General features: G+C 36.8%; 1 protein-coding gene across 7 annotated transcripts in view; it reads right to left on the bottom strand.

Annotated features, from left to right (window-relative positions):
• ARHGAP21 (Rho GTPase activating protein 21) overlaps positions 1 to 25,538 on the bottom strand; it is a 136,202-nt gene that overhangs the window by 56,532 nt on the left and 54,132 nt on the right. For all 7 annotated transcript variants that reach the window (XM_037037203.1, XM_037037207.1, XM_037037210.1 and 4 more), the window contains exons 3-4: positions 19,269 to 19,448; positions 14,578 to 14,602 (exon numbers count right to left, since the gene is read on the bottom strand). In XM_037037203.1, the coding sequence (XP_036893098.1) occupies positions 14,578 to 14,602; positions 19,269 to 19,448 (205 nt within the window). The remainder of the gene's footprint in view (positions 1 to 14,577; positions 14,603 to 19,268; positions 19,449 to 25,538) is intronic.

Raw genomic sequence — 25,538 nt, 5'->3', positions numbered from 1 at the left:
CTAGGCCCTGGGCTTTGTCAGTTAGATGATTTAAATCACTAAAGGCCCTCCTCTTTGAAGAGTGCTAAAGTCAAAATCACTTGAAACATTTAAATTATTTTAAAATTAACATACTAAGCATGCAAAGGAAACAGATGAAAAGTGAACAGATTATTTTAAGAAATTACAAAATTTAAGGTATGCCAATTACGAAAAGGGGCCTATAATGAGGATGCATAGAAAAATAGATAAGCCTAGGTCAAGAATCCTAGAGTTCTGGGGACAAGAGAAATACATTTCTTAACACATTGAAAAAAATATATCCTTTACACAAAGAAATACTTGTATTTTAGCCAAAAGTAAAGCAACAGAAAATAATGACTATCACTAAAATTAAGCTTTTTTCCCCTTCTCTCTTATAATTCTCAAATTTGCTATTAAATGTTTTTAATGAAACCAAATTTTCTCTGCTTTTGTTGTGAGTTATTTTTAAAGTGCTCCATTTATTAATTCCTTTGCTGTAGAAAAACAATTCTATCTACATATAAGGGAAAGCAGTTGAAATTAAACTATGCTTCAATGTAAGTTATAAATTAGCCTTGGAAAAGGTATACCCTCCATAGAGGTGGAAGGCTGAAGAGGCACATCATGTAATAGCATATTAGGGCTTCAGGCATTAATTATTTAAAGAAAATCAGTTAAATAGCTTATTGAAATTAATACTTCTTTTCAGACCAAAAATAATTGAAACTATAATGGAGATTAAAATAATATCAAAGTTGAGTCTGAACGATGACAAATGGTTCTGACTTCTCTATGATGGATAATAGATTGCCACGGGGAAAGGGGGCCATATAAAAGAATTTATTGAGAAAAGTTAGGAATTAAGGATCCACTAAGGCAAAAACTAACGGAAGGAGTAATAAACACCAAATTCAGGATTGTGATTACCTCTGGGGGGAAAAAATAGGGAAAAGTAGTATAAAATATATATTTACAGTCATTTATGTCTAAGGGTGGGTAGGAAAGATGTAAGAGGCTTAGGAGAGAAATGCTGAAATGTTGAGATAACAAAGATAGATAGCAAGCATTTAGAACTTACATTTCCCCCTATATTTTCTGTTTGCCTGAAATATTTCATAACTATTATTTTTGTATTGTTGAAAACAGGCTTCTGATTTTTATTCTAGGAGTTGGGGTTTGCTGACAGCACACAAAATTATCATAAGAGTCTCAAGAGAGACACATTGCCTAACATAAAATGATCTAGGTATCAAATGACAAATATATCTGGAAATGATAAATAATTAAGTGGAACCCAATTTAATATGTGTCATATATCAGGTCCTTTTTTCCTTTGGTGAAGGGCAGATGCAGTAAGGATGGGGGATACACACACACACACACACACATACACACACACACACACACACACACACACACACTGTCCAGAAAGTATCCAGCCACACAATGTGGAAATAGACACATTTATTGAAGACACAAGAAACACTGTACACAGGACAGTGATGCCTCAGGTCCCTTCAAAGTAGGCACTTTGGGACCTTACACAGTTCTTCCAATTATAATCAGGTGCCCCGCTGTCTTATCCTGAATCTCATTAACAATCTGAAATTTCTTCCTTTTCAAAGATGATTTAGTTTTGGGAAAAGCCAGAAGTCCCAAGGTGCCAAATCTGGGCTGTTGCGGGGCTGAATCACCTGGGACTCCTCACAGGACTTGATGTGTGAGCAGACATGTTGTCTTGATGAAGCTGCCCATCACCAGCTGCCCACAGCTGCAGCCTTCTGAATCATCCCAACAGTTTCCACGAAGTAATGTTCAAGCTGAATACAAAACTAGATGCAGATGTGCTGCTCTACTTGCTCAATCATTTTGAATGCAAAGGCCATATAGTACACACGCTCACTCAGCAGCATCTATCGCCCCCACTGACTAGTACAGTGAAGTCGTCACTGCTCATGCATGCGCATCTGGTCCACTATCCTTGGGTGCCTGATTACAACAATATCATGCAAACCTTTCCTGTTTTATTAACAATGGCTGGACTTTTTTCCTGACAGACCTCATATATGCCAGCTTATTTAATCTAGCCACTCCCCAAAATTCCACTGAAGAGGCTCTCACTTCCAGGGCAATGGCTAGAACTTTAAATCTCCCAAGTCTCCAATCTGTAGCTCTAACAATGACCGCGAGCTTCAGAACCAAAATTCCAATAATCTTTGGACACTTGCAGTACCAAGTCACCTATCAGATCTCAGTTGCATTGTCTATTAGAGGCAATCACATACCATCTGTCTACTCAATCTGACTTTCAAGTAATAACAGGACAAAATGAAATAAGAAAATCTGTTTAAAAGCAGAACATGTTCTAACTTAATCATGATAAACTTTGTTCTGACCCATACACATCTAATTTTTTTTGTGGAAAATGCCCAATACACAAAAGTAGAGAAAACAGCAGAATAAACTCTCAAGAACACAACTTAAAGTACTTATGAAGGATCTGTCAATTTGTTTCAGTTACACTACTCTTTATTTTCCTAAAAAATTTCAAAGCAAATCCCAGATATGTATATTCACTCATAAATACTTTAAATATTGAGCACACACCAACAAGTAAGAATTTTACTGTTGGGTTTTTTGTTTTTGTTTTTGTTTTTTTTTTTGAAAGGAAAGACAAAAAAATCCTCTGATGGTTCTGTAGAATATGTAGTCTTCAGTTCAGGGTAGATAATATAAGTTTGATAACAAACTCAATCCTACTTTCGGCTTCCTAAATGCTCACTTAACATTAAGGAAAAAGTAGAAACTCATGACAGAGATGAGAGCACCAACAGCTATGCAATAAATTTAGAAAGGTTTTACATGTAAAATCACAATAGTACGCTAAATTAAGTTCCCAGTGGAATGTTCAGGCTACGTGTTCAAATTCAGTGAGTTTGCATATGCAGGAGGGCATACCCTCCATCTCCAACACGCAGAATAATGCCTGGCATATAGTAGATACTAAATAAACAATTTACTGCTGGCTGGTTCAAATTACAGCCCTAGAAAATGCTAGCAGTAAAACTGCCCCAAACCAACTCAGAAATTTGTTTCAGGAACAAAGCCACTATTTTACAAGTGATCTGTAAAATTTCCTTCAAATAGTAAAAGGAAAATGCTGCCACTTAATAGTAATTTGAATATAATACCACTAGGTGTCAGACATGAATCAAAATTTTCTGGCATTATGAACTACCAGGCAACAAAGACTCTGGAAGGGTGTTATTCATTCAACAAATATTTATTGAGCTCTGACCATGCTGCCAGGTGCCAACTGTCCTACAATGAACAAAAGAGTCCTGTGATCTGCCTTCTGGAGTATTTTAAGTTTTTCTCTCTAAAGTTTTAGGAAATTTTGCAAACGGTATCATGCCTAGATTCATAGCCCTGTTATTTCTGTTGTGCTAGATTTTAATCACTCTGAAAACCCAGAGAAATCTTTTACAGTGCTCTAACTACCAGCAACTATCTTCCCATCTCTGACCTTACCGTGGCCCCACCACTTCCCCTGTTAAACTCATTCCTCGATTCTTCAAGACTTCCATTCCCTTTGGCCCTCTGTTCTCCAGCACTATCAGTTTCCCTCCAGAAATCACTTTCTTACAAAGTTTACCCATGCACCAATATTTCAACAGAATTCAACAGCAACCTCAACTTCCTCTCCCCCCTGACCTTAAAAACCATTCAATGTGCCAGTCTCCAACTGTGGAGAAGTCTAACCACATGCTGCCTGCTCTTGTCCTTGTTCTACTGCCGCTGAACAAAACTGCACAACCCAGTGATTTGTAGTTTCCCAATTCAGCTAAGTTCTTGACACTGCTCAATGAAGTCTCTTGCTTGTATTTTTTTAAATTATCTTCCCCCAAGGTCATTTTTACACTGCTTTTAGAAAGAGGGAAAGGGAAAGAAGAAAAGAGAGCAACATCAAAGCGAGAGAGAAGCATCACAAGCATCTGGACCTGGCACTGAACTTGCAACCTGGTATGTACCTCGACCAGGAATCGAACCTGCAACCTTTTGGCTACAAAACAATGATCCAACCAACTGAGCCACACTGACCAGGGCTCTGACTCACATTTTAATTTCCATTCCTTCAAGGCTGCCTCCTGGAACTTGCTATTCCATTCAGATCTCCTGCCACTGTTTGGATAACCTTGTCTCTCTCTTAACTGTATCTCAATTGCTATATCCACATTTTTTTGTTTTAATTTTTGCTCATCCTTACTTCCCTTTGTCCTATCTCAGGTAATGTTTCCCCTCCAGTATCGCTCAGTTAATGGCACCTCTACCTATCCACTCATTCATGCCAGAAAAGCTCACAGTAACCCTTCACAAGGCATCCTTAACTGGGGATACACAATCCACCTCCAAGTGCTACCTCCAATTCTGGGTACATATAACCTCTATCTTTGAGATCTGTTCTGGAATACTGCTTTTCCTTCTTAGGAATAAAATCCTATTTATCTGTCAACAGCACAAAAGACACCTCACCTGAAAACCCTTCCCTGGTGGTTAGATTATTCCCTGTGCTATGATACTGCAGCGGCGGTACAGTACATACCTCTATTTTCCCACTTATGTAATTATTTTATACTTTCATCCTTCACCAGAATAGGAGCTTCTTAGAGCCACAGCCTGCATCATATTTATTCATCAAGTATACATGCCAGGAATTGTTCTGGGTTTTAAGGAAAAAGGAATGAATCGAATAAACTTTCTGTTCTACATTCCAACTGAGACAGGCAAATGTTCAACAAAACATAAGTACTGTAAAAGACAGTGATAAGTGTTAGAATAATAAGCAGGGTGAGAAGGAAGGGAAGGTGAAAGGCAGAGTTGTAATACTACCTTTATGAAATGATCAGGGAAGTCCTCTCCAACATGCGACGTTTGAACAACTCTCTGAAGGAAGTGAGGTGAGAAGCCACATTGCTCCCTTCCCAACAATTGGTTGAGTCAACTGCTCATGGCAGTGACTCCACAAATGTTTGCTGAGTGAATGAACAAACAACCGGAAGTACATTTCAAGACAATGTATTTCACATCCATACTCGAATGTTTCTATTCTAGCTTTACACCAGAAGCAAAGAGTTATCAGCTAAACTTTGGAAGCAGGGACCATAAACTATTTATTATATTGCATAAAAATTAACTTTTTATTACCTGGAAATATGAATCACATACTTTGGATGTAGACCAGTCAGAGAGCAATCAGGAAAAAAAATGAGACTATGCAGCTAGGGGTGTGTGTTCAAGGTCTCAAGTTATGGAGCAGCTAGGAAAAGACAAGGCACAATCACCTAATCCCAGAGTCACCGCCAAACAACATTTCCTACAGAGAAGCTATTTCCAGAAGATAGTCTAGAACAGTAATACTCCGACCAGGTACTTTCCTTGATTTTTCATCTTTCTAGCCCTATCCATTCAGTACCTCCACTTAGTTTTCTGAAATCCTAGATTGCATATTTCTTAAAGGTTTAGAACCCTTGAAGGGATTTGTTAAAATCGTATTATCTTCTTACTCTGACAAAGTAACTTTACTTAGTGTGGCTTTCAAAGTCTTAAATGTACTACAAAAATTTGGCTTTCTGACAATGCCTACTTTAATCCAAACTGCCTTCATTTCAAAATACTGTGAATATGGTTCCTGAGTCTTTCAAAGAGGAGTTAAAAATTATTTTTTGTTTCCCATTTAACTTGACCACCTTACCACTGTATTATATAAAAACAATGCTCAAATTCCTACTGAAGTCCAGAAGTAACATGTTGTTGTTATTGTTGTCCTAGCTTGCCAATTCAGCGGCTATGTGAAATAAGATTTCTAAATTTAAAAACCGTCACTGACACTCTGTGTTAGAAGGAGACGGGTGGAAGAAAAGTGAAAGCAAAGGAGAAAGGCGGCAGAGGCAGAGGTTTTTCCTCGACAGCAGAGGCGCAGATGCGAACCTGCTAACTTCCGCAGCTCGCAGCTCAGGGAAGCGTCCTTCTGGAGCGCTGCCACGTCAAGGTGGCACCTCCCTGTACTCACTCCCTCCGGGACTATTTGAGCTGTTGCTGCGTGCCAGGGACGTACTGGGCACTGAAAACTCAACAGTAAAAGACAGTTTCCATTCTTAATGATCATTGTTCTTGAAGTACTACACAAAAACATCCTTTTCTTTTCATAAACATAATAAATAGTCTGGGTATGTAGGAAAATTGTACCTTGCATAGTCTAACAACCAATTTTGGACAAGAGATATAATCACTCCCTATGCTTCTGCTTTTCCCGTATCAGAGTGGCGCTGCCACCACCACCTCCCAGGGATGGGTATTTCGGGAGGCAGAAAGTCTCTACTTGTTTACTGCGTGGCGTGAGCAATTACTCAGATGAACTGTCTCCAAAATATGAGTAGGGGTTTTCCGGTAGAGAATTAGAAAAAGAGTTTATCTGCAACTTTCACTAATGGAAAAACATCAAACAATCTACTTTGTCTTGTATAAAGGATCTTTTCAAACATGTAAAAACAGCTACCACTTCCCCCCCTAGCAACACTTTTTCAAAAGAAAGTCTCAAGTTCTTTCAGTGTTTAAAAAAAATACGTACCAGCCCTGGCTGGTGTGCCTCACTGGATTGAGCATGCGGGTTGTGAAACCAAAAGGTCGCTGGTTCAGTTCCCAGTTGGGACACATGCCTGCGTTGCAGGGCCAGGTCCTCAGTGGGGAGCAATCAAGAGGCCACTACACACTGATGCTTCTCTTCCTCCCCGCTCCGCACCAAAAGTAAATAAAATCTTTTACAAAAATACATCTCATAGTTTCAAAATTTACGCATAACCTTGTCATCATTGTCCTTCATATATGAGGCTCCCCAGTGTTTCGACCTTAATCAGAAGAAGACCCTACTACCCACCTATTACACAATGGGGAGGAACAAAATAAGTGTACTGAAGTAACTTGTCACACGCAACATACAGAATCACTTACTATCTTTGTGTGTGTGTGTGTGTGTGTGTATACAACCTTACACACTTTTACATTAGGAAACATTGCCCACAATAACGAACTGCAAATTACTTGGTGATTTTATTAAAATTACATTCATAAGATTATTTAAAAGCATTTTAATAAGGCAAATTCACAAGTAGTCAATTATCCAATAAAATATCAATGTACTGGAGAGTTGAGCTAGTATAGAGAAATGCTTAATTTATATTACAACCACAATACAAATATACACATGTATGCCTAGCTACCAAAATACTACTAATATCAATAATATAACATATGTCCAGGGTAGTGAATATGAGCTTCCATTTTAAGGGCTTCTCCAACCAGCAGGCAGAAGAAAAAGCCCACAACCTGCTCAGTTAGGACTCTATTAGGAGACCCTCCCCACACTTATGAGTAAGGAAACTGGAAACAATGCTCCCACCCTCAGATGCTACCTTGGTACTATGCAAAATAGGACAAGGAGGAAGGGAGGAAAGAAAGACCAATCTCTAAGACATGACTGTAGGCCAAACTTTCCATGGATATGTAAGCCAAATCAAGTAATAGCCTGGCTCCGGAAAAAAGCAAATACCAATAAACTTCAAAGTATCTCCAGTGGTAATTTTTGAAGGTTAACAAACATAAAATAGTCAAATATACACAGCAAATAAAAGCCTACTCCAAGCTAGAACAGACAAGATAAACAACAACAAAAAAACAAAGCCATAAATTCTCCTGATAATGGAATTACCAGACAGATTATAAAACAACTCTGTTTACTATCTTTGAAGAAATTTGAAAAGTAATCCTAAGAACAGTAAAAACTGTAAGAAGTGATTGAGCTCATTTCGTGCAGTACTCTATAGAACTTACAAAAACAAAAATGTATAACTCAAATAGCTAAGAAGAAAAATAAATTATCAAAATATACTGCAAGAAGTTATCTAAAATGTAGCCTCCAAAATAGATAATTTAGGAGCCCTGGGGGATAGAGGGGGAAAAAAGTAAAGTGAGTTTGTGACCCCAAAGAATTAAAGAGACTGGGGTGCAGAGGGACAGAGATGCTAGATGACAATGTTCTAGAACTGGTGATAGACGTCCATTCACAGACACAAGAAACTCAAATGAATCCCAAATAAGACAAATAAAAATAAGTTCTCACCTACACTCATCATTACTAAATAGCCGAAAACCAAAGACATAAAGAAAATCTTACCAGCAGACATTTTACAAGTTTGCCTTCAAAGAACCAATAAATCAAAATACAACTTCTTACTAACAAGAATAGAAGTCAAGAGAGTGGAATGTTATCTTCTTCAATGTACTGAAAGAAAATATCAATGTAAAATACTGCAGCAGCAATAATATCTTTTAAAAATGAGGGCAAAAGACAGACCTTTCCGAAAAAACAAAAGCTGAAAGCACTGCAACACAACATAAAGGTAACATGTAGGGAGGAGGGAGACAAACAGAGTTCATAACATGTTCTAAGATCCTTATATTGTTTCAAGAGAATAAAACATTAGTTAGTATTAGACTTTAATAAGTTTGCATATTACAATTTTTAGGAAAACCACTAAATGAATGGCTATATTAAATCTCAAAAAGAGAATAGAAATATAAGAAATTCAAAATAAAATAGAAGTAGAAATTTCAAAATAAATTAGGAGCTTAAACAATAAATAATTGTATTAAATGTAAATATACAAAAATGTCCAAATCTAACTTTGAAATAAAAGAAAATATATACAAGTCATATAGATCTGATAATGGTTTAGTATCAAGAACACTTGGGATTCAAAAACAAAAAGACAATCTAGTTTTTAAAAAGGGCAATGAACTTGAATAAACACATCTGCAAAGAAAATATACAAATGGCCAACAAACACAGGAAAAGATGGTCAACCCCATTAGTTTGTAAAGAAATAGAGAGCAAAACCACAGTGAGATTATCACTTTATATTCACTAGGTCCACTATAATACAAAAACAAAAAATAACAGTCATTGATGAGGATGAGGGGAAATCGGGCCTCTCAGACATTTGCTGATGGGAATGCAAAACGATGCAGTTGCTGTGGGAAACAATTTGGCCAAAATGTTAAACATAGAATTACTGCACAGTGCAGCAATTCCACTCCTAGACACATACCCCAAAGATCTGAAAACAGAGACTCTTTAACTAATGCATGTTTAGACATGTTCACAGCAACACTAATCACAACAGAAAGGTGGGAAAAGCCCAAATGTCAATCAATGGATGAATGAATAAGCAAATGTGGTATATACGTGCAATGGAATTATTATTCAGCCATAAAAAGAAATAAAGTACTGATGCATGGCACATACAGAGAAACCTCAAAAACATTATAAAAGTGGAAGAAGACATACAAAGGAAGGTTATGGCCATGGGCAGGGAGCTCAGTTGGTTAGAGCATTGTACCCATACACAACAGTTGCAGGTTTGATCCACTTACAAGGACCAACCAAAAAATAAGTGGAACAAAAAAAAATCAATGTTTCTCTCTCTCTCTCCCTTTTTCTAAAATCTATTTTTAATTGAGAAAAAAAAGGTTAGTAATGAATGATTCCATTTACATGAAACATCCATAATAAGCCAGTCCCTATGGATAGAAAATGGACTGGAGTTGCCAAGGACTTAGGAGAGAATATTGAACGACTGCTTAATGGGCATGGGTTTCCTTTCAGGGGGTGCGGTGTTTGGGAGCCACAGAGAGGTGACAGATGGATGTCCTTTAATTCTGTACTAACTGCCACTGAATTGCTCACTTTAAAATAGCAAATTTGATGTTATATGGATTCCACCAGTGAGAGAAATGTTAATGGGACCGATCCATAATGCTGAGTGTATTACAATGTATGGATGCACCCCAATTTGATTATTCATTACATTGACAAATACTTAGGTGGAATCCCATGTTTATTTATATGAATAAAACAGCTATGGACATGCTTGTATAAATATTTTTCCAGAAAAATGTTTCATTTATCTTCAGTAAATTCCTATGAGTGGTCTTATCATTTCATAAAACTAAGTGAAAAACATTACCAAAATGTTACATATCAAAAATATAACTGAATAAAAATACAAACCAATTATAAATATTAAAGTAATAATGTTTTATCCTGAAGCTCAATAGACTTACACCAACAGGACATGTTCAATTACAAAGATAAAGAAGAAACTTTAAGAACAACTATTAAATGTTAATTACTATATTAGCCAAATTGTATCTGGAAACTGAAATAAGGATTTTTTAACACTCCTTCCCCTTCAAAGGAACAAGCATCTTTCTTACATGTTTTCAAGAGTGAATCACGTGAGAGTAAAGAACTTTCTGACAAGCCATGGCAGAAATTGAGAGAAAACTCCAGAACCAGATTGCCTGAGTTCATAGTCCCACCCTGCCATTTGCTAGTTATACAAAAACTTTGTGCTTTGGTTTCCTCCCCTAAAAATAGAAGTAATAATATCTGCCTCCCAACCCAAAAAGTTGTTCAGAGGATTAAATAAGTTGATCCATGGAAAGTCTTAGTATACTGCCTGACACAGCGTTGGTAGCGGCTACCACCACCACGCTATCACCATCATTACCACCAACCACCATCATTACCATCACCTCTATCGCCACCAACCACCACCTCCATCATCACCATCCCTACCTCCTCATCATCGCCATCAGCGGCACCCCTACTTCCTCAAATATGCTCAACACAACTTCAGACACCTGTGGTTATTCTGCTAAAATATACTAAAAATTTATAAAAATATGCAACTAATGAAAATATTTATCTACCTACCTGAGAAACACAAATACTTTAAACTATCAATACAGTTAAAAATGGATCCTAAATGGTTCAGTTAATACTCCTTTCCAATGACATCAGAAGAGATCCATGGAGCTCAGTTAGTACTGCTGCATTTAGAAGTAATGAAGGATGATTCTGATACCACACCACTACACCATAGACTTAAACCCGCCCATTACAAACATATCTTCTCACAACAAATTTTTATGTCCCTATTCTAGTGTAATATTAATTTAAGGGAATAGATTTTCAACCTGTTAATGAAAACTAATGGCTTAAAACATACTAAATTTTCTCAGCTTAATAGAATTTACCTCTTCATTAAAATAAAGAACATTTGATATCTAAACACAGCATGGACTGTACATCTGGTATAAAATGATGAAGGCCAATCAGATTTCTCTCTCAGGAATTTGTATGTATGATAATCAGAAAGGAAGAAAAAAGATACACTAAGGATTGTACTTTATACAAAGTCAGCTCAGGAAAAATCATGTATAATAAAAATAAACTGTGACAGTCATTTAAATCATCCTACAAATAACCAAGTTTGTGTTTTTAGAAGATCAAAAGCCAAGATTTTGTGTTGTTCCTCTGTATTTAGCAGTTTTCCAGGTCCCAATTCTAGTGTCTGTGGTTCCCTGGGTTTCCTTGACTTGACTTGACTTTGATTTTGGAAATGCCCTGTTGGTTTTTAGAATAAACACATCTTTCCTGAGGTGGTCTGAGGGAGTTTCTAACTCATGCCACTGAAAGAGATTTGGTTATGAAAAAAACTCTAATAGGCTATGGAATTGTTTATTCAGGAAAAAATGCAATATACAAAATATAAATTTTTACTATTGAGAAAATTCATTGAGAATCCCCAGTTACTTTCCATTTCTACTATTAAAATGCTCGAATATAAATTTTAAAGCCAAAGTAAAAATCCAATACTTACTTAAGCAGCCAACAAATGACATAACATTTTAGCATAGCAATTTTCAACTTGTGTGCTGCAAGAATTTTTAAAACATGCAATAGCTGGATGTTTAGTCAAGGGCACTGACCTCTTTTCCCTTAGACTGTCAAAGAAACAAATGACAACAGCCAATACAACAATAGCCAGCCAGTGTGAATGAATCAAAATAACACTGTTTTTGGGGTTGGGGGTTCAGGTCAGCAAAATATTATTTTTTGGTGTGCTACAGAATTTTAGTAATTAATTTATGTGTGCCATGAAATGAAAAAGGTTGAAAATCACTGGTTTAGAACACTGATATATCCCTATGAATAAACAGAGAAAATTTTTATCCATGGAAGAATAAAAAATAATAGTAATTACAAACTTTCAATTATTTCTATTTTGATTATGAGTATTTGCTCCAGACATCTAAAGAAAACAGGGTATCAACAAATAGCAATTATCCAGAAGCTACTATTATCACCCCCCAAAATTTTTCTACCCTAACGGCTTTTTTCCGTTACAAATGTTATTTGCGTTACTGTGCAAAAAAGTAACCAACAGAAATAAAAAATAAATTTAAAAAAACAAGAAAGTTATACAGGATATAAGAAACAGAATGGAAAATTGGGTAAGGAGAAGAATCAGAAAATTAAGTGGCAAAGAGATTCCCCTCTATTGCCAAAAAGATAGAATACCAAAACAAAACCTTTCCATTGTTTCCCCGAATTCTGGCATTTAAGGACCAACCAAAGATCCTTTAAGAGGATCTCTTAAAAGTCTGAATGCAATTCTGGCAATTACTGTCTCTCCAGTGGTTCTCGGCTTTGACTAGGATCATCACACTAGAGGTTGGGATTCTATTTAATTAAAACAAGATTCACATAAAAGGATTTCATAATCTCAGTATGTTTGAAAATAAATTTTGAAAGAAGTGAGACTATTAAAAAACCATATGTGGTTCAATTAAAATAATAAATTATACGCAGCCTGTCTCTAAATAGGTTACATTCTAAGAGCAGATCTATTAAGAACTGTGCACACGTGAGAAGTTTTTCTCACACAGAGTATGGTCGGCAGTTGGTCAGTTTGGTTAGCACGGTGTATTACAAGTACTATCCTTCAGCTCCGAGGCCTCTGGGCACAAGCCAGGGCAAAGCAGGGCATGCATTTATGGGTACTGTGTATTTTCACCTATTTTAAGTTTATAGTGTTTCCATAATGCATAAATTGTGAAACTTCCATTTCAATGAAGATGATGCTTTCGAGAAGAACCTCTCTGTCATCCCATCAAGTTCCCGCCGCCCCTTTGCTCTCAGCCCTCTGCTGGTCCTAGGCAATCACCAACCTGCTTTGTTTCACTGTAGATTAGTTTTGTCTCTTCTAGAATTTCTTCTGAATGGAATAATACATTAGATACTCTTTTGTGCCTTTCACTGGGCACCTATTTTTGAGAGTCACTACATTGTATATATAGGTACTAATCCTACTACCTTCTTTTTTGCTAAGTAGTTCTCCCTTTTATGGATACACTACAAATTGTTCATCCAGTCACCTGCTGATAAACCTTTGTGATACTGATTTCAGATTTAAAATCTAGCAATGGTTATTTTAAGGGTTAAAATGAGAGAAAATAGTTTCTTTCAGCACTACCAAAAGTAATCTGAAAGTATAGGGCCAGGTAGGACCCTTCATAGTTGTCACTGTTGTGCAAGATAGGCCACTCCTGCGTCACCATCTGTCAGGCACCAGGGTTCAGGATGAAGTCCAAATGTTACTTGGCATGGGTCAGAAATATGCATTAGTGAGGAAAGGGAAAATTTACAAAACCAGGATCAGCAAGAGGAAAGAGGCCATGGGTTCTTGATCTTCCCATGATCCTAAAGAACACAGTGTGCTGACGCCCGGACAACCTCCTGGACGCACAGCCCCTACGGTCTCACGCCTATCGTGTGCTCATCTTCAGTGGGAGAAATATGCTTCTAGTATACGTAGAAGGACATAGTTATAAAACTTTACACAGATGTTTATATTCTTGCTAAAAATGCATAAATTCAAACTAATGATGAGAAAACATCAGACAAACACCAACTGAAGGGCATTCTACAAAATACTTGACCTGTACTCTTTAAAAGTATCAAAGACATGAAATGTAGGGAAGTCGAGGCACTGGACAGACTAAGGGGACATGACAAGTGAATGTGACAGAGAATCCTGGGACAGAAAAAGGACACTAGAAGAAACACTGGTAAAAATCCAAATAAAGTCTGTAATTTAGGTAACAGTATCATACCAATGCTAATTTCTTAGCTTTGCTAATTGTATCATGGTTATATAAGTGGGAAGTATATATGAAAATTCCTTTATACATATTGTGGCAACTTTTTTAAGTCTAAAATTAAAAGTTTTTAAAATGGGTTTTTTTAATTACATGTAGATTTTAACTCAAAAAGTTCATATAAAATTAAAGCAAAAGTAAATATGAGTTAGAATACTAATTGAATAATAATGTCAGAATTACCTTCCTCAAAATCATGACATATCCCCCCATAAACACTAATATATAATTAACAATAAAATCATCACTTGTTAAAATTATGATGAGACAATGAATTCATAAAACTTTGAAATCTACAGTAAAAATACTTAATTTCTATGACCATCACTTCTAAGAATTATTATATATTTTAACTTCAAAAACTGTATAACCTTATTTAGTATTACTTAAAGGACATAAATAAATGAATAGAAAAACATTCAGAGAAAAATTAAAACTTTTATAGCATACCTCCTCTGTTGCCATTTTCTTCATCCTACAAAATAAAAAATATATATCCATATATGAATACATATTTATAAACCCTTGCTATAAATTGTAGCAATGCTCAATCCAATTCAAACTGCCCTCCCCCAAATTCGCCAATTATAATCTCATTAACAGTGCTTTTTGCCAGAATAATGGGGTCTTCATCAAAGAGAAATAGGAAGAATATGGCTGAAGCCAACTTAGAAGGACATCAAGAGTTCAGTTTCTGACACTGAGTGTGGAGACACCCACAGTGGAGGTGTCAAAAGCAGGCAGCTGGAGAGATGAATCGACAGCTTGGGAGAGAGGGCTAGGCTAGTCATCACTCACTATACTACCCTTTATAACAATGTGCCTTTAGGGTCCATTACAGGACTCAGAAGTGTCTTTATATAAATTGAGTGGCTCTAAAATGCTATTTGTTTAGTTCTTGTATTCCATTTTGAGGTTTATCTATTTGTTACCAGGCTTCACTTATTGTTACCATGCTGCACTGCTACAATCTACCGACTTCTAGCTGAGAAATCAGAAAAGCAACTTTGAAAAACTAGTACACAATACATTTATTCAAACATTTGTTGAGCCTCTTATATGAAAGCTACAATCTACTGTAGAAAAAAAAAGACATTTACTAAAGGGCTGATAATTTATTATACAACTTTGACCTTTATTTGGGCTGTCCAAATACACAGGGTGGGATAAAAATAGGTTTACATTAGTGAGTAGGCGAAACAGTTTATTACTGTTGTTAGCAATTAATTATTGTATTATTTTCCATATGAATTAAACCTACTTTTGTCCCAGCTGCATATATTTTTTTCTGGTTATAAGCTATGCTCTGAGTCTGGTAAGGTTGTTGGCTAAGTGACATAATTAAGACATTAATTGCACATTTACCGAAAGCTATATGATAAGAAATTTTAAAAATCTTTTTAAAATATGTTTTATTGACTATACCATTACAGTTGTTCTATTCCCCCCCTTCATTTCCCTCCACTCTGTACACCCCCTCCCCTACCATTCCCCCCTTTAGTTTATGACCATGTGTCTCAAGTTCTTTAGATTCTATATTTCCCCCACTATTCTTGCCCTCCCCTCTATCTATTTTCTACCTACTGTCTATGCTATTTTCTGAACCTTCTCCCCGCTTCTCCTCCTCCCACTCCCCTGTTGCTAACCCTCCGTGTGTTCTTCATTTCTATGGTTCCACTCCTGATCTAGCTGTCCTCTTGGTTTGCTCTTGTTTTAGGTGTGGTTATTAATAACTGTGAGTTTGCTGTCCTTTCACTGTTCATATTTTTCATCTTCTTTTTCTTATCTAAGTCCCTTTAGCATTTCATATAATAAGGGCTTGGTGATGATGAACTCCTTGAACTTGACCTTATCTGAGAAGCACTTTATCTGTCCTTCCATTCTAAATGAAAGCTTTGCTGGATAGAGCAATCTTGGCTGTAGGTCTTTGGATTTCATGACTTGGAATACTTCTTTCCAGCCCCTTCTTGCCTGTAAGGTCTCTTTTGAGAAATCCGCTGACAGTCTGATGGGTACTCCTTTGTAGGTGACTGTCCCCTTATCCCTTGATGCTTCTAGGATTCTCTCCTTCATTTTGGTCTTGGCTAATGTAATTATGATGTGCCTTGGTGTGTTCCTTCTTGGGTCCAACTTCTTTGGCACTCTCTGAGCTTCCTGGATTTCCTGGAAGTCTATTTCCTTTGCCAGACTGGGGAAGTTCTCCTTTATTATTTGTTCAAATAAGTTTTCCACTCATGGCTGTTTCTTTCCCCCTTCTGGTACCCCTATAATCCGGATGTTGGAACGTTTGAAGATGTCCTGGAGGTTCCTAAGCCTCTCCTCATTTTTTTTTAATTCTCATTTCTTAATTCTTTTCTGGTTGGATGTTTCGTTCTTCCTTCTGGTCCATTCCATTGATTTGAGTCCCAGTTTCCTTTCCATCACTATTGGTTTCCTGGACATCTCCCTTCATTTCAATTAGTTTAGCCTTCATGTGTTCCTCTAATTTGTGACTATAATCAACCAGTTCTGTGAGCATCCTGATAAACAGTGTTTAGAACTGTGCATCTGAGAGGCTGGCAATCTCTTGGTCACTTAGAGTTATGGGCTCTGGGGCTTTGAGTTCTTCTTGCGCCATCTTTTGAACTGTTCATGCCTGTAACGTATCAGGATCGGAGCCCTAGGTGTTCACCAGAGCAGGGCAACTCAGTCACGGGGTTGTGAGGCTGTATGTGGGGGCGGGGTCAAGGAGGAGCAATGCTGGTCCAGTCTGCCGCCTCCTGTCGCTGCTGCCGCTGCAGCTGCCACAGGTGCCGCAGCTGCCACTGCCACCGGGCCCAAGCGCTTCGTCTCCCCGTGCTCGAATGTGCCACTGCCATCAACCCTCCACCACTGGGTTCGCCGCTTGGGTCTGTGCGGTCTGTCTCACTGTGCGCAAATGTGCGACTGGTAGTCAGTCTGCCCCACACCCTGACTGTGTCTGGGCCACCTGCACGCCTAGGTTGGGGGATCTTTCCTGCCCAACCCTACTCCGCTGCTGGCTCCGCCCCTCTTACCCTCCCAGTTGAATGGTTCGTTGTTGCTGGACTTCTGTATAATTCAATTTTCTGTTCTTTGGCTGTGTCTTTGTTCTCCAAACCTTTGTTGTATTCAAACTTGGTTGTGGGAGAAGGCACAGTGTTTCTACCTATGCCTCCATCTTGGCAGAAGTCCTAAAAATCTCCTTTAAAATTAACAAAATTTGTCCTGGCTGGTGTAGCTCAGTGGATTGAGCACAGGCCTGTGAAGCAAAGGGTCACTGGTTCGATTCCCAGTCAGGGCACATGCTTGGGTTTGCAGGCCAGGTCCCAAAAAGGGGACACATGAGAGGCAACCACACATTGATGTTTCTCTCCCATTCTTTCTCCTTCCCTTCCCCTCTCTCTAAAAATAAATACATAAGATATTAAAAAATAAATAAAACATAGTTTGAAAAATAAAACAAAATTTCATAATTAAAAAGGAAACAATTTCAATAATGTATTTTCCATGTAAAATGTACAAGACAGACCTATTTGCAAATATACCTCTTACATAATCTTAGCGTTAACCCCTAAGGTTTACTAAGTGATTTACTCTATACCAACTCCTGTACTAAGTGTTTTACACATATTGTATCATTTAAACAAGAAAAGAGTCTGTGAGGAAGACTCTGTGACTGTCTGTAGGTGACTGACCCAAGGTCACGGAGCTACCAAGGGGCAGACATGGGATGCAAACCCAGGCTCTTTTGACTCTTCCGCTGTTAACAATTATACTGTGTTACTTAAGCATCTGGAAGTGTTTTCCAATAACAGAAGTAATCATAATAATAAAGCTCCTTTAACCTGTGTTTGGTAAAATTCTTATAAAATTATATTAACGCTATGTTTATCATGACCAAAAGCTCTTCTTCAAAACCAAACAAAATAAAAAGACAAAAACAGACTCAGTCTTTATATGGACTTAAAGGAGAGCACTCCTAAATTGGCATGTGCTCTCACAGGTGCCCTAACACATAAGGAATACTACGTTAGACACCTTGGGATAAACAGATTCTCAGAAAGTCTAGTTCAGTAGTTTTATAGACATTTCAGGAACCCCAAAATGGCAAATTTTAATTCCAAAAGTAGTAATTGTTTGTAACTCTTTTAAAAACTATTCAGTACTTTAAAAAGCTTACCCTTTAAGATTTTCACTGGAAAGATATAATAAAGGGTGTAGTCTCCAGAAGCTACTTGACACTATGTTTTAAAAGATAGCCTTAGAGTCAAGAAATTTTGAGTTAGAAAGGGTTTTCTAATCTTCTAATTTAATTCCTTCAAATTAAAATGGATATCTAGAAGGCAAAAGAAATTAAGGGGCTTGGCCAAAGTCTCACAACTCTTACAAATATCGTTCTTTCTCACACTGTTGTACAATAGCTAAGCATACTAAGCATATTCATCTTGGCAAGCTAAAATCCTAGGTCCACAAATGACTCATTACGTGACTCAGACCAGTTTCCAGTTACGTTATATAGGGCTAATAACAAGAGAAGTCACGCTCATAAAGAATGGTAAAGAACACAGAGCATGTACTCAGTGTGTCAGCCGCCACTGTAATTATCCCATGCTGTCCCTCATTAGCCCATGTTACTACTATACACTGAGTCATATAAATGTAATCCAGCCTGGTGAGAAGCTATGTTTACATATTCTGATTTGCCATTATAATATACATCTTAAAGTCAGGTATTATTCTAATCCTAATAACTTTTTATAACTGCCAGAATATTTTAATAAACTATTTCCTCTGTATTCCCTGCCCAAAAAACTCACCACCCTTCTCGATAGTAGAAAAATAGCTACAAGATAGAAAAAGTAGAGTGATTCAGAATTAGAAATACTAAGAAAAAATACTAAAATACTAAGAAAAGTATTAATAACCTTAATACTAAGGTTATTAACATTTGGAGTTAATAACCTTTCAGAGAAAATTAAAATTTCTGTTCTAGAAGGTAGAAAAATACTTAAAGGAATATAGTAAAAATGAAAATATAGCACTTCTAAGACCAAAAGAATAAGGGGACAATGAGAGGAAGACAAGAAATAGATAGGAATAGCTTTGTTTTTGTTTCAAGTTACTTTAATCACTTCTCTTACCTTACATGAAAACTGAATTGCAGACTCTGGGGGATAAACAATAAAATGCCTTAAGGTAAAACCAAAACCTTGAGATGTTCTTTTCAACATAACTGTTTTGGGACCTGGCCAGGAGAAAGTTTCATCTTCAGATGGTGATACAGTTTCACTTTGTTCTTTTCCATCTTTCCTTTTTGATACCTAAAATGAAAAGATACTGAAATGTTAACTACTAACACAATGTACTTCCTCACTTAGAAAAAGTTAAATATAAAAAATACAATACCTGAGGGCAGATATGATCTTAATGGAGAAAAAGAAACCTATTCTGGTACAGGAACTATGCATATTAGCACAAATCATGCAGAGCATCAAAAACCAACTTGTTTTCTAGAAAAGGGTGCTATGAAAAGGTAATCAGGAAAGAACACTCAGAAATTAGAAATTTAACAGGTAAAATTTAAATTCAACAGGAGAAATGAAAGATAGCACCAAGAAAATGACATAGATCACTAAGGACTAGAAGCTATGAACGAAGAAACGTGAAACTCTTACCAAGTACAAGTACTAGAGCTATTGTTACCAGACAGTCCAACAGCAACAAAGGAGATTAGCAAATAAGATGAGGTCTTCAGGTTCTGAGCATAAATTTAGTATCCACACGGATATCCTTCTACTGCTTTGGCCTTACCATTCTTTGATCTCCTCTCCTCCAGTCTAGGCTTTTCTCTGCTCATGACTGAAAACCATTCATAATCTTAAATCAAGGGTTCTATTCTTCATTCCCTCTCACACCCCAACCCCTGATTCTTCATCCTGAGCTGACCCTACCACCCCATGTCCTCATTTCCCTCTTAAGCCAGCTTGAATTCATTCCTTTGCCTTTCTCTAACTTCCCCAAAGTCACCTAACCCTAGATAAATCAATGCCTACTCTAGGCCTGCACCTATGGAGCTGAATAGGAGTGGAGAAAAAAAACTAAGCTGTTTTCATTCTAAGTTCAAGACCACTAACCTCGAGAGTCATTAGTGTTAACTGTCAATGATAAATCTTTCCAGCCTACTCAAGCTCAGTGACTAATTCATCCCTTCTCCCCCATTCCCACTTGTAGTTGATGACCCTGCTCTCTACCACACTGAAAAATCCAAGCAATAAGACAACAACTTAATGGCCTGTGCATTCACCCACCTACCTGCAACCGTGCCCTTGTTCTCCTGTCGTCCCTCCCATTGCAATGGCTGAACTTTCCAGCCTTCGAAGACCTCACTACTTGTGTACTACATGCCACTCCCTCTCACTAGTCAAAGACACAATTTCACCACATCTCCACTCTCTCTTTTGTGTCATTTCTTCTTTACTGTATCATTCCCACCATATATACATTTTGTAAGTTCTTTAATCTTTAAAAAAAAATCCTCTTAACCATACAGTCCTCTTCCAGTTATGTGTGTCTGCCTTTCTTTAGAAAAACAGAGTTACTATCTCTAATTCCTTTCCTCCCATTTTCTCTTGAATCACCTCAGATCAAGCTTTTGCCTCCCCTCTCCCCAAAACTGCTTCGTGGAGGTCACCTCCTGCTAGCTAAAAAGAATAGTCGATTCTCAGTTTTCGTCTTTGATTTTTAAGTTGGCCCAAGGATAACTTGGTCATTGAAAGATTTTTCTCTACTTGACTTCCCGCACTGGTTTTCCTCCTGACTCATGGCTCCTTCTTCTCAGTCTCCTTCACTATGTCTTCATCTGCTAAATTTCTGACCTTGGAAGTACCTAGGACTCAGGTGTCAGGCCTAGGTTTTGGAGATTTCATAGAGTCTCATGCACTACAAACTATCTATGAACAGATAACTCCTCAGTTGTTACCTCTAGTCCAGACATCTCCCCAGTCTAATAGGTATGCCAAACTTAACATGTCTGCATTGATGCTAAGATTTTGCATTTCCCTAATGGCTAAGGATAAACATATTTCCATGTGCTTAGTTGTCATCTCATTATATACTTTTAAATCACAAAGAATATTTAGGATTTGGTCAAGATACATGAACCTTTCATGTTATACCTGAGAAAACTGAGACCCATATTAGTTAAAGTGATTTATTCAAGATTGACTAGTATCAGGGCAAGAATTAAAATGATGGTTTTATGAATCTGAAACTAGACTATTTCTCCTGTTTTCATCATCTATTCTATACTCTACATAGATTTCCCTCCTCCCAATCCACTGCTCTTTGATCTTATTATATTTTTAATTTTTATTTTTCTGCAGGACTCTAATTTTAGCACTATAAAAAATTTCACATTTTTAAAATTTATTTCTGGTACATTACTATGCCTTGGCCTCCCAGCTCCCAAACACATTCAAGTTTTCTTTCTTCTTCCTTTGAATTAGATAGATAACTCTCTTGGATCATGGTTTCACACATCAAGTTTCTCAAATGGGCCTACTGTGTGTCTTGCTCTACTAAGTTTTTCACAAAAATGGAGAAGATAGGCTGAAAATAATGCAAGTTCTTTTTTTGCTCCCTGCAAACTAAGATTAAGATTTTTGAATGTAACATGGCTTAGGTGTCACAATTATCCCATCCTCCCCAGAGCATCACACTGAATCCTCTCCAGTCTCCTCACTGTTCCCTACAGGAAAGAAGGGAGTGCAATACTTCTTTCTACATAGATAGAAAAGCTGAAAAGAAATATGCATATGTGCCTTCTTCACTCCTTCTACTTACCCACAGAGGCTTCTGACCTACTGGATTTCTAACAAGAACAAATGTAGGTACACGGGGAGGGATGCTGCTGTCACAGAGTTCTCTACTTGAGAAGATCCCTTAACACATAACTCTCTATACATGTCTCACCTTCCCACCAGGAGCACCCATGCATGTACTGCCAGCATCGGGATGCAAGAAGCCATGAAGTGACTGGAGTGATAGCAGTTAAATTTCTGTGGGCTAAGAAGTGTCACTTGATTCCCTTAAAAATCTTCACAAAAAAAGTCACTTGGTTGAATAATAACTCAAGGTTAAGAGAAACCAAAATAAAGGTTAAAAACTGACTCCATGATACCTAGATAAAACAACCAGACAAAGCAACCTGAAAGAGGAACAAAACAACATATATGGGGAAACACTAATCATACAATAAAAGTAATAAAAACCTCATAGAAGGAAATGCAAACTGGCATGAGGACCCTTCCAGGAAAGTTCTAAAAGTAGACTGCAATGAAAGTCCACAACTGTGTAAATTTACTATAAACCAGTCAAACACATACTTATATTGGGTGAATTTTATGGTATGTAAATTATACTTCAGTAAAGACATTAAAAAAAAACTTCTCACAAGTAAAAAGTACAAAGTCTAAATGTCAGCCAGAGGTGAAAGATATAGGCTGCCACGAAAGTAAACAGGATTTAGGAAAAAATACCTGTATGCATAACACATATATAACCTCTAAGCTATCTTTTGTAATAATCTGAACTTTAAGTAGAATGGGCATACAGAGCTTCCCTTCAGGAATCATTCATGAAGGAGGATAAGGAAGTATACTGTATTCAACCTGAAGGGTTCTAATACTGATTCCATCATATTCCTAAGATTATGAGTCCTACTTCTAGGGATTCTTTGAAAATATTTTGTTATATAATATTTGTTATATAATTATAGTAGTACAGTTCCTTAAAGTAAGGTTTTCTTCCTTATTTCAGGGCCAGACTTTTCCATGCTGATGCAATACCTTTTAAGATGTCATTTCCTAAGAAAACACAACACAGGCTTTGAATGTGTGGGCCCTTGGGATTTTTTTTTCTTTTATACAGTTGAATTGCTGAACTATCACAGTCATGACTGTTAACTAACTTGATGTTTTTCCTTCTATTACCTGGGATAATGGCTTGCATGGGGAAGGGTGGGGTCAGACCATGGACCCTGGAGCCAAATTACCTGGGTCTCGATCCTGCATTTACCAGCTGTGGACCTTGGGCACGTCCCCTAACACATCTGTGCCTCAGTCCCTCAACTTTACTATGAGGATGATATTACAGTACATACTTATGTTTCCTGTAAAGATTAAATAAGTTAAAGTCTGTAAAATGTTTAAAATAGTACATTGCACACAGTAAGCACTACATAAAAATTAAATTAAAAAAAAACCCACAGGTCACCAATACATAAAGGCTTGTTTTAGAAATAGACTACAATAACACTTTTCATACCTCAGGAGAACAGTGCATAAAATACAATTTTATCTGAGGAAAGACAAAATCTTGCACATCCATAAAACTTTTTACTAGATTTTTAGGTATATCATTAATTCTAAATGAGAAATAAGTTGACAATGGTTGGGTAATTTCTAAAACAAAACAAAACAAAACAAAACAACCCCCCCCAATTTATACATGATACAGCTAGCCTTATCTGTCTGTTCTATGCCACACGTAAAAAGGAAATAATATAATTTTTAAACATTTACATATTGTTTATCTTTAAACTACTTTCTCCACAGTCCTAAATGCCACAGAGAATTACTCTTATAGCAAATTATTCCTCACACACAGAATTTCTTTAATGTGGCATTTCTCTGCAAAATATTTTAGTACAAGCAGAAATGTGACATTTTTAATAAAAAGGTTTGTTTGTTTGAAATAAAAGGCTCTTAGCTAAGGTTTCATGTACCTAGCACTGCTTGACTTTTCAGCTCCTGTTTATGGAGTCTTCCAAGATCTGGGTGTCTTTTTTGTCATTGTTGTTTGTTTCTTTTTTGGCTATTCTAAGTTGGTAACAATTGGAACTACTTTGATGTTGAGTATCTAGATATATTTTTCTAAGAATTAATTCTGATTTTAGTGGATATTTCAATATTTAAAGCATAAATGATGAGCAAAGAAATTTTAACACTTTGAGGCCCTCAAGTTGAAAATCTAGAAGATTTTAGTCCAAAACATTTCAAATTAAACACAAACTTCATTTTTAAAAATATAATTGTAAGCCCTGGCCAGTGTGACTTGGTTGGAGAGCCCTCCCATACACAAAAGAGGTTACAGGTTCAATTCCCAGGTCAGGGCACATAAGCAGGTTGTGGGTTAGCTTCCTGATCAGGGCGCCTAAAAAAGGCAGCCAAAGAATGTTTCTCTCTCACATCAATGCTTTCTCTCTCTTTCCCCCTCCTTCCCTCTCAAAAAGCAGTAAAAAAATGTCGTTGGGTGAAGATTTAACAAATAAAATAAAATAATAAAAATATTCATATAACCCTTAAAATTTACATATAGTTTTATTTTTAAAAGATTTTACTTATTAATTTTTAGAAAAGGGAAGGAAAGGAGAAAGAGAGGGAGAGAAACATCAATGTGTGATCACCTCTCAAGCGCCCCCTACTGGGGACCTGGCCCACAACTCAGGTACCTGCCCTGACTGGGAATCAAATTGACAACCCTTTGCTTTGCAGGCCAGCACTTAATCTACTGAGTCACACCAGCCATGGCTTAAGTATATTATTTACTTGGATATTCATTTATAAAATCTTTCATCTAAGTTGACTATTGATATGGGTCCTTCTGCTGCTGGTGTCTACTTTTTTTTAACATATTTTCTTGTAAAGAAGCTCTATTACCAGGTAATATAATAGTTTTATTTTCAGAAACTCCTTGTTTTTTCATACAAATAAAATCTGCTTACTATGAATCAGAGAACAGATTGTATCTTTAACTTAAAAACAATTATCTCCCTATCCTTTGGGCACACAGGAGTCTCCAAATTAAGAGTCAAGCATACATTTCAGTTTTTTCTAGCTACCAATGAAATTATGCAGTCCCCTTTTAGCAGACATGAGCAATATTGAGCATGTATATAGGCTACAGGAGGGATAGATGAGTACAGGAGGTCAGACCCATGTCATAAGGTTGTACCTTTTTTTAAAGCATTGTTAATAATTTAGAAAAACAGAGATTCATATATATATATATATATATGCAACAAATAACTTTCCCAAGTCTAAGTAAATTTTAGATTATTAATGATACTATATTGGAAACTGTTAATTGTTGACTGAATTTCATTAACCTAAACTATAGACTATATTATTTCATAGATCTTTATAGCTAAAAGGAAAGTCGGAGCTCATATAAAGCAACCTGGTCATTCATCATTTTATAGAATAAAATACTGAGTCTCTGAGAGGTTAAGTAACTTACCAAAAGTTATACAACTATTGGTGACCAAAAATATCCATTAGGGTTCAAACTGATGTAGGGTAGACCAGAAAGACAGGTTGGGGCAAATGGAAAAACAATTCATAAAAGATGCT

The sequence above is a fragment of the Sturnira hondurensis genome, unplaced genomic scaffold (assembly GCF_014824575.4).
Source record: "Sturnira hondurensis isolate 20B ecotype Veracruz unplaced genomic scaffold, ASM1482457v3 Scaffold0022910, whole genome shotgun sequence".
NCBI classification, from domain to species: domain Eukaryota; kingdom Metazoa; phylum Chordata; class Mammalia; order Chiroptera; family Phyllostomidae; genus Sturnira; species Sturnira hondurensis.
This window is presented reverse-complemented; position numbering and strand designations above follow the sequence as displayed.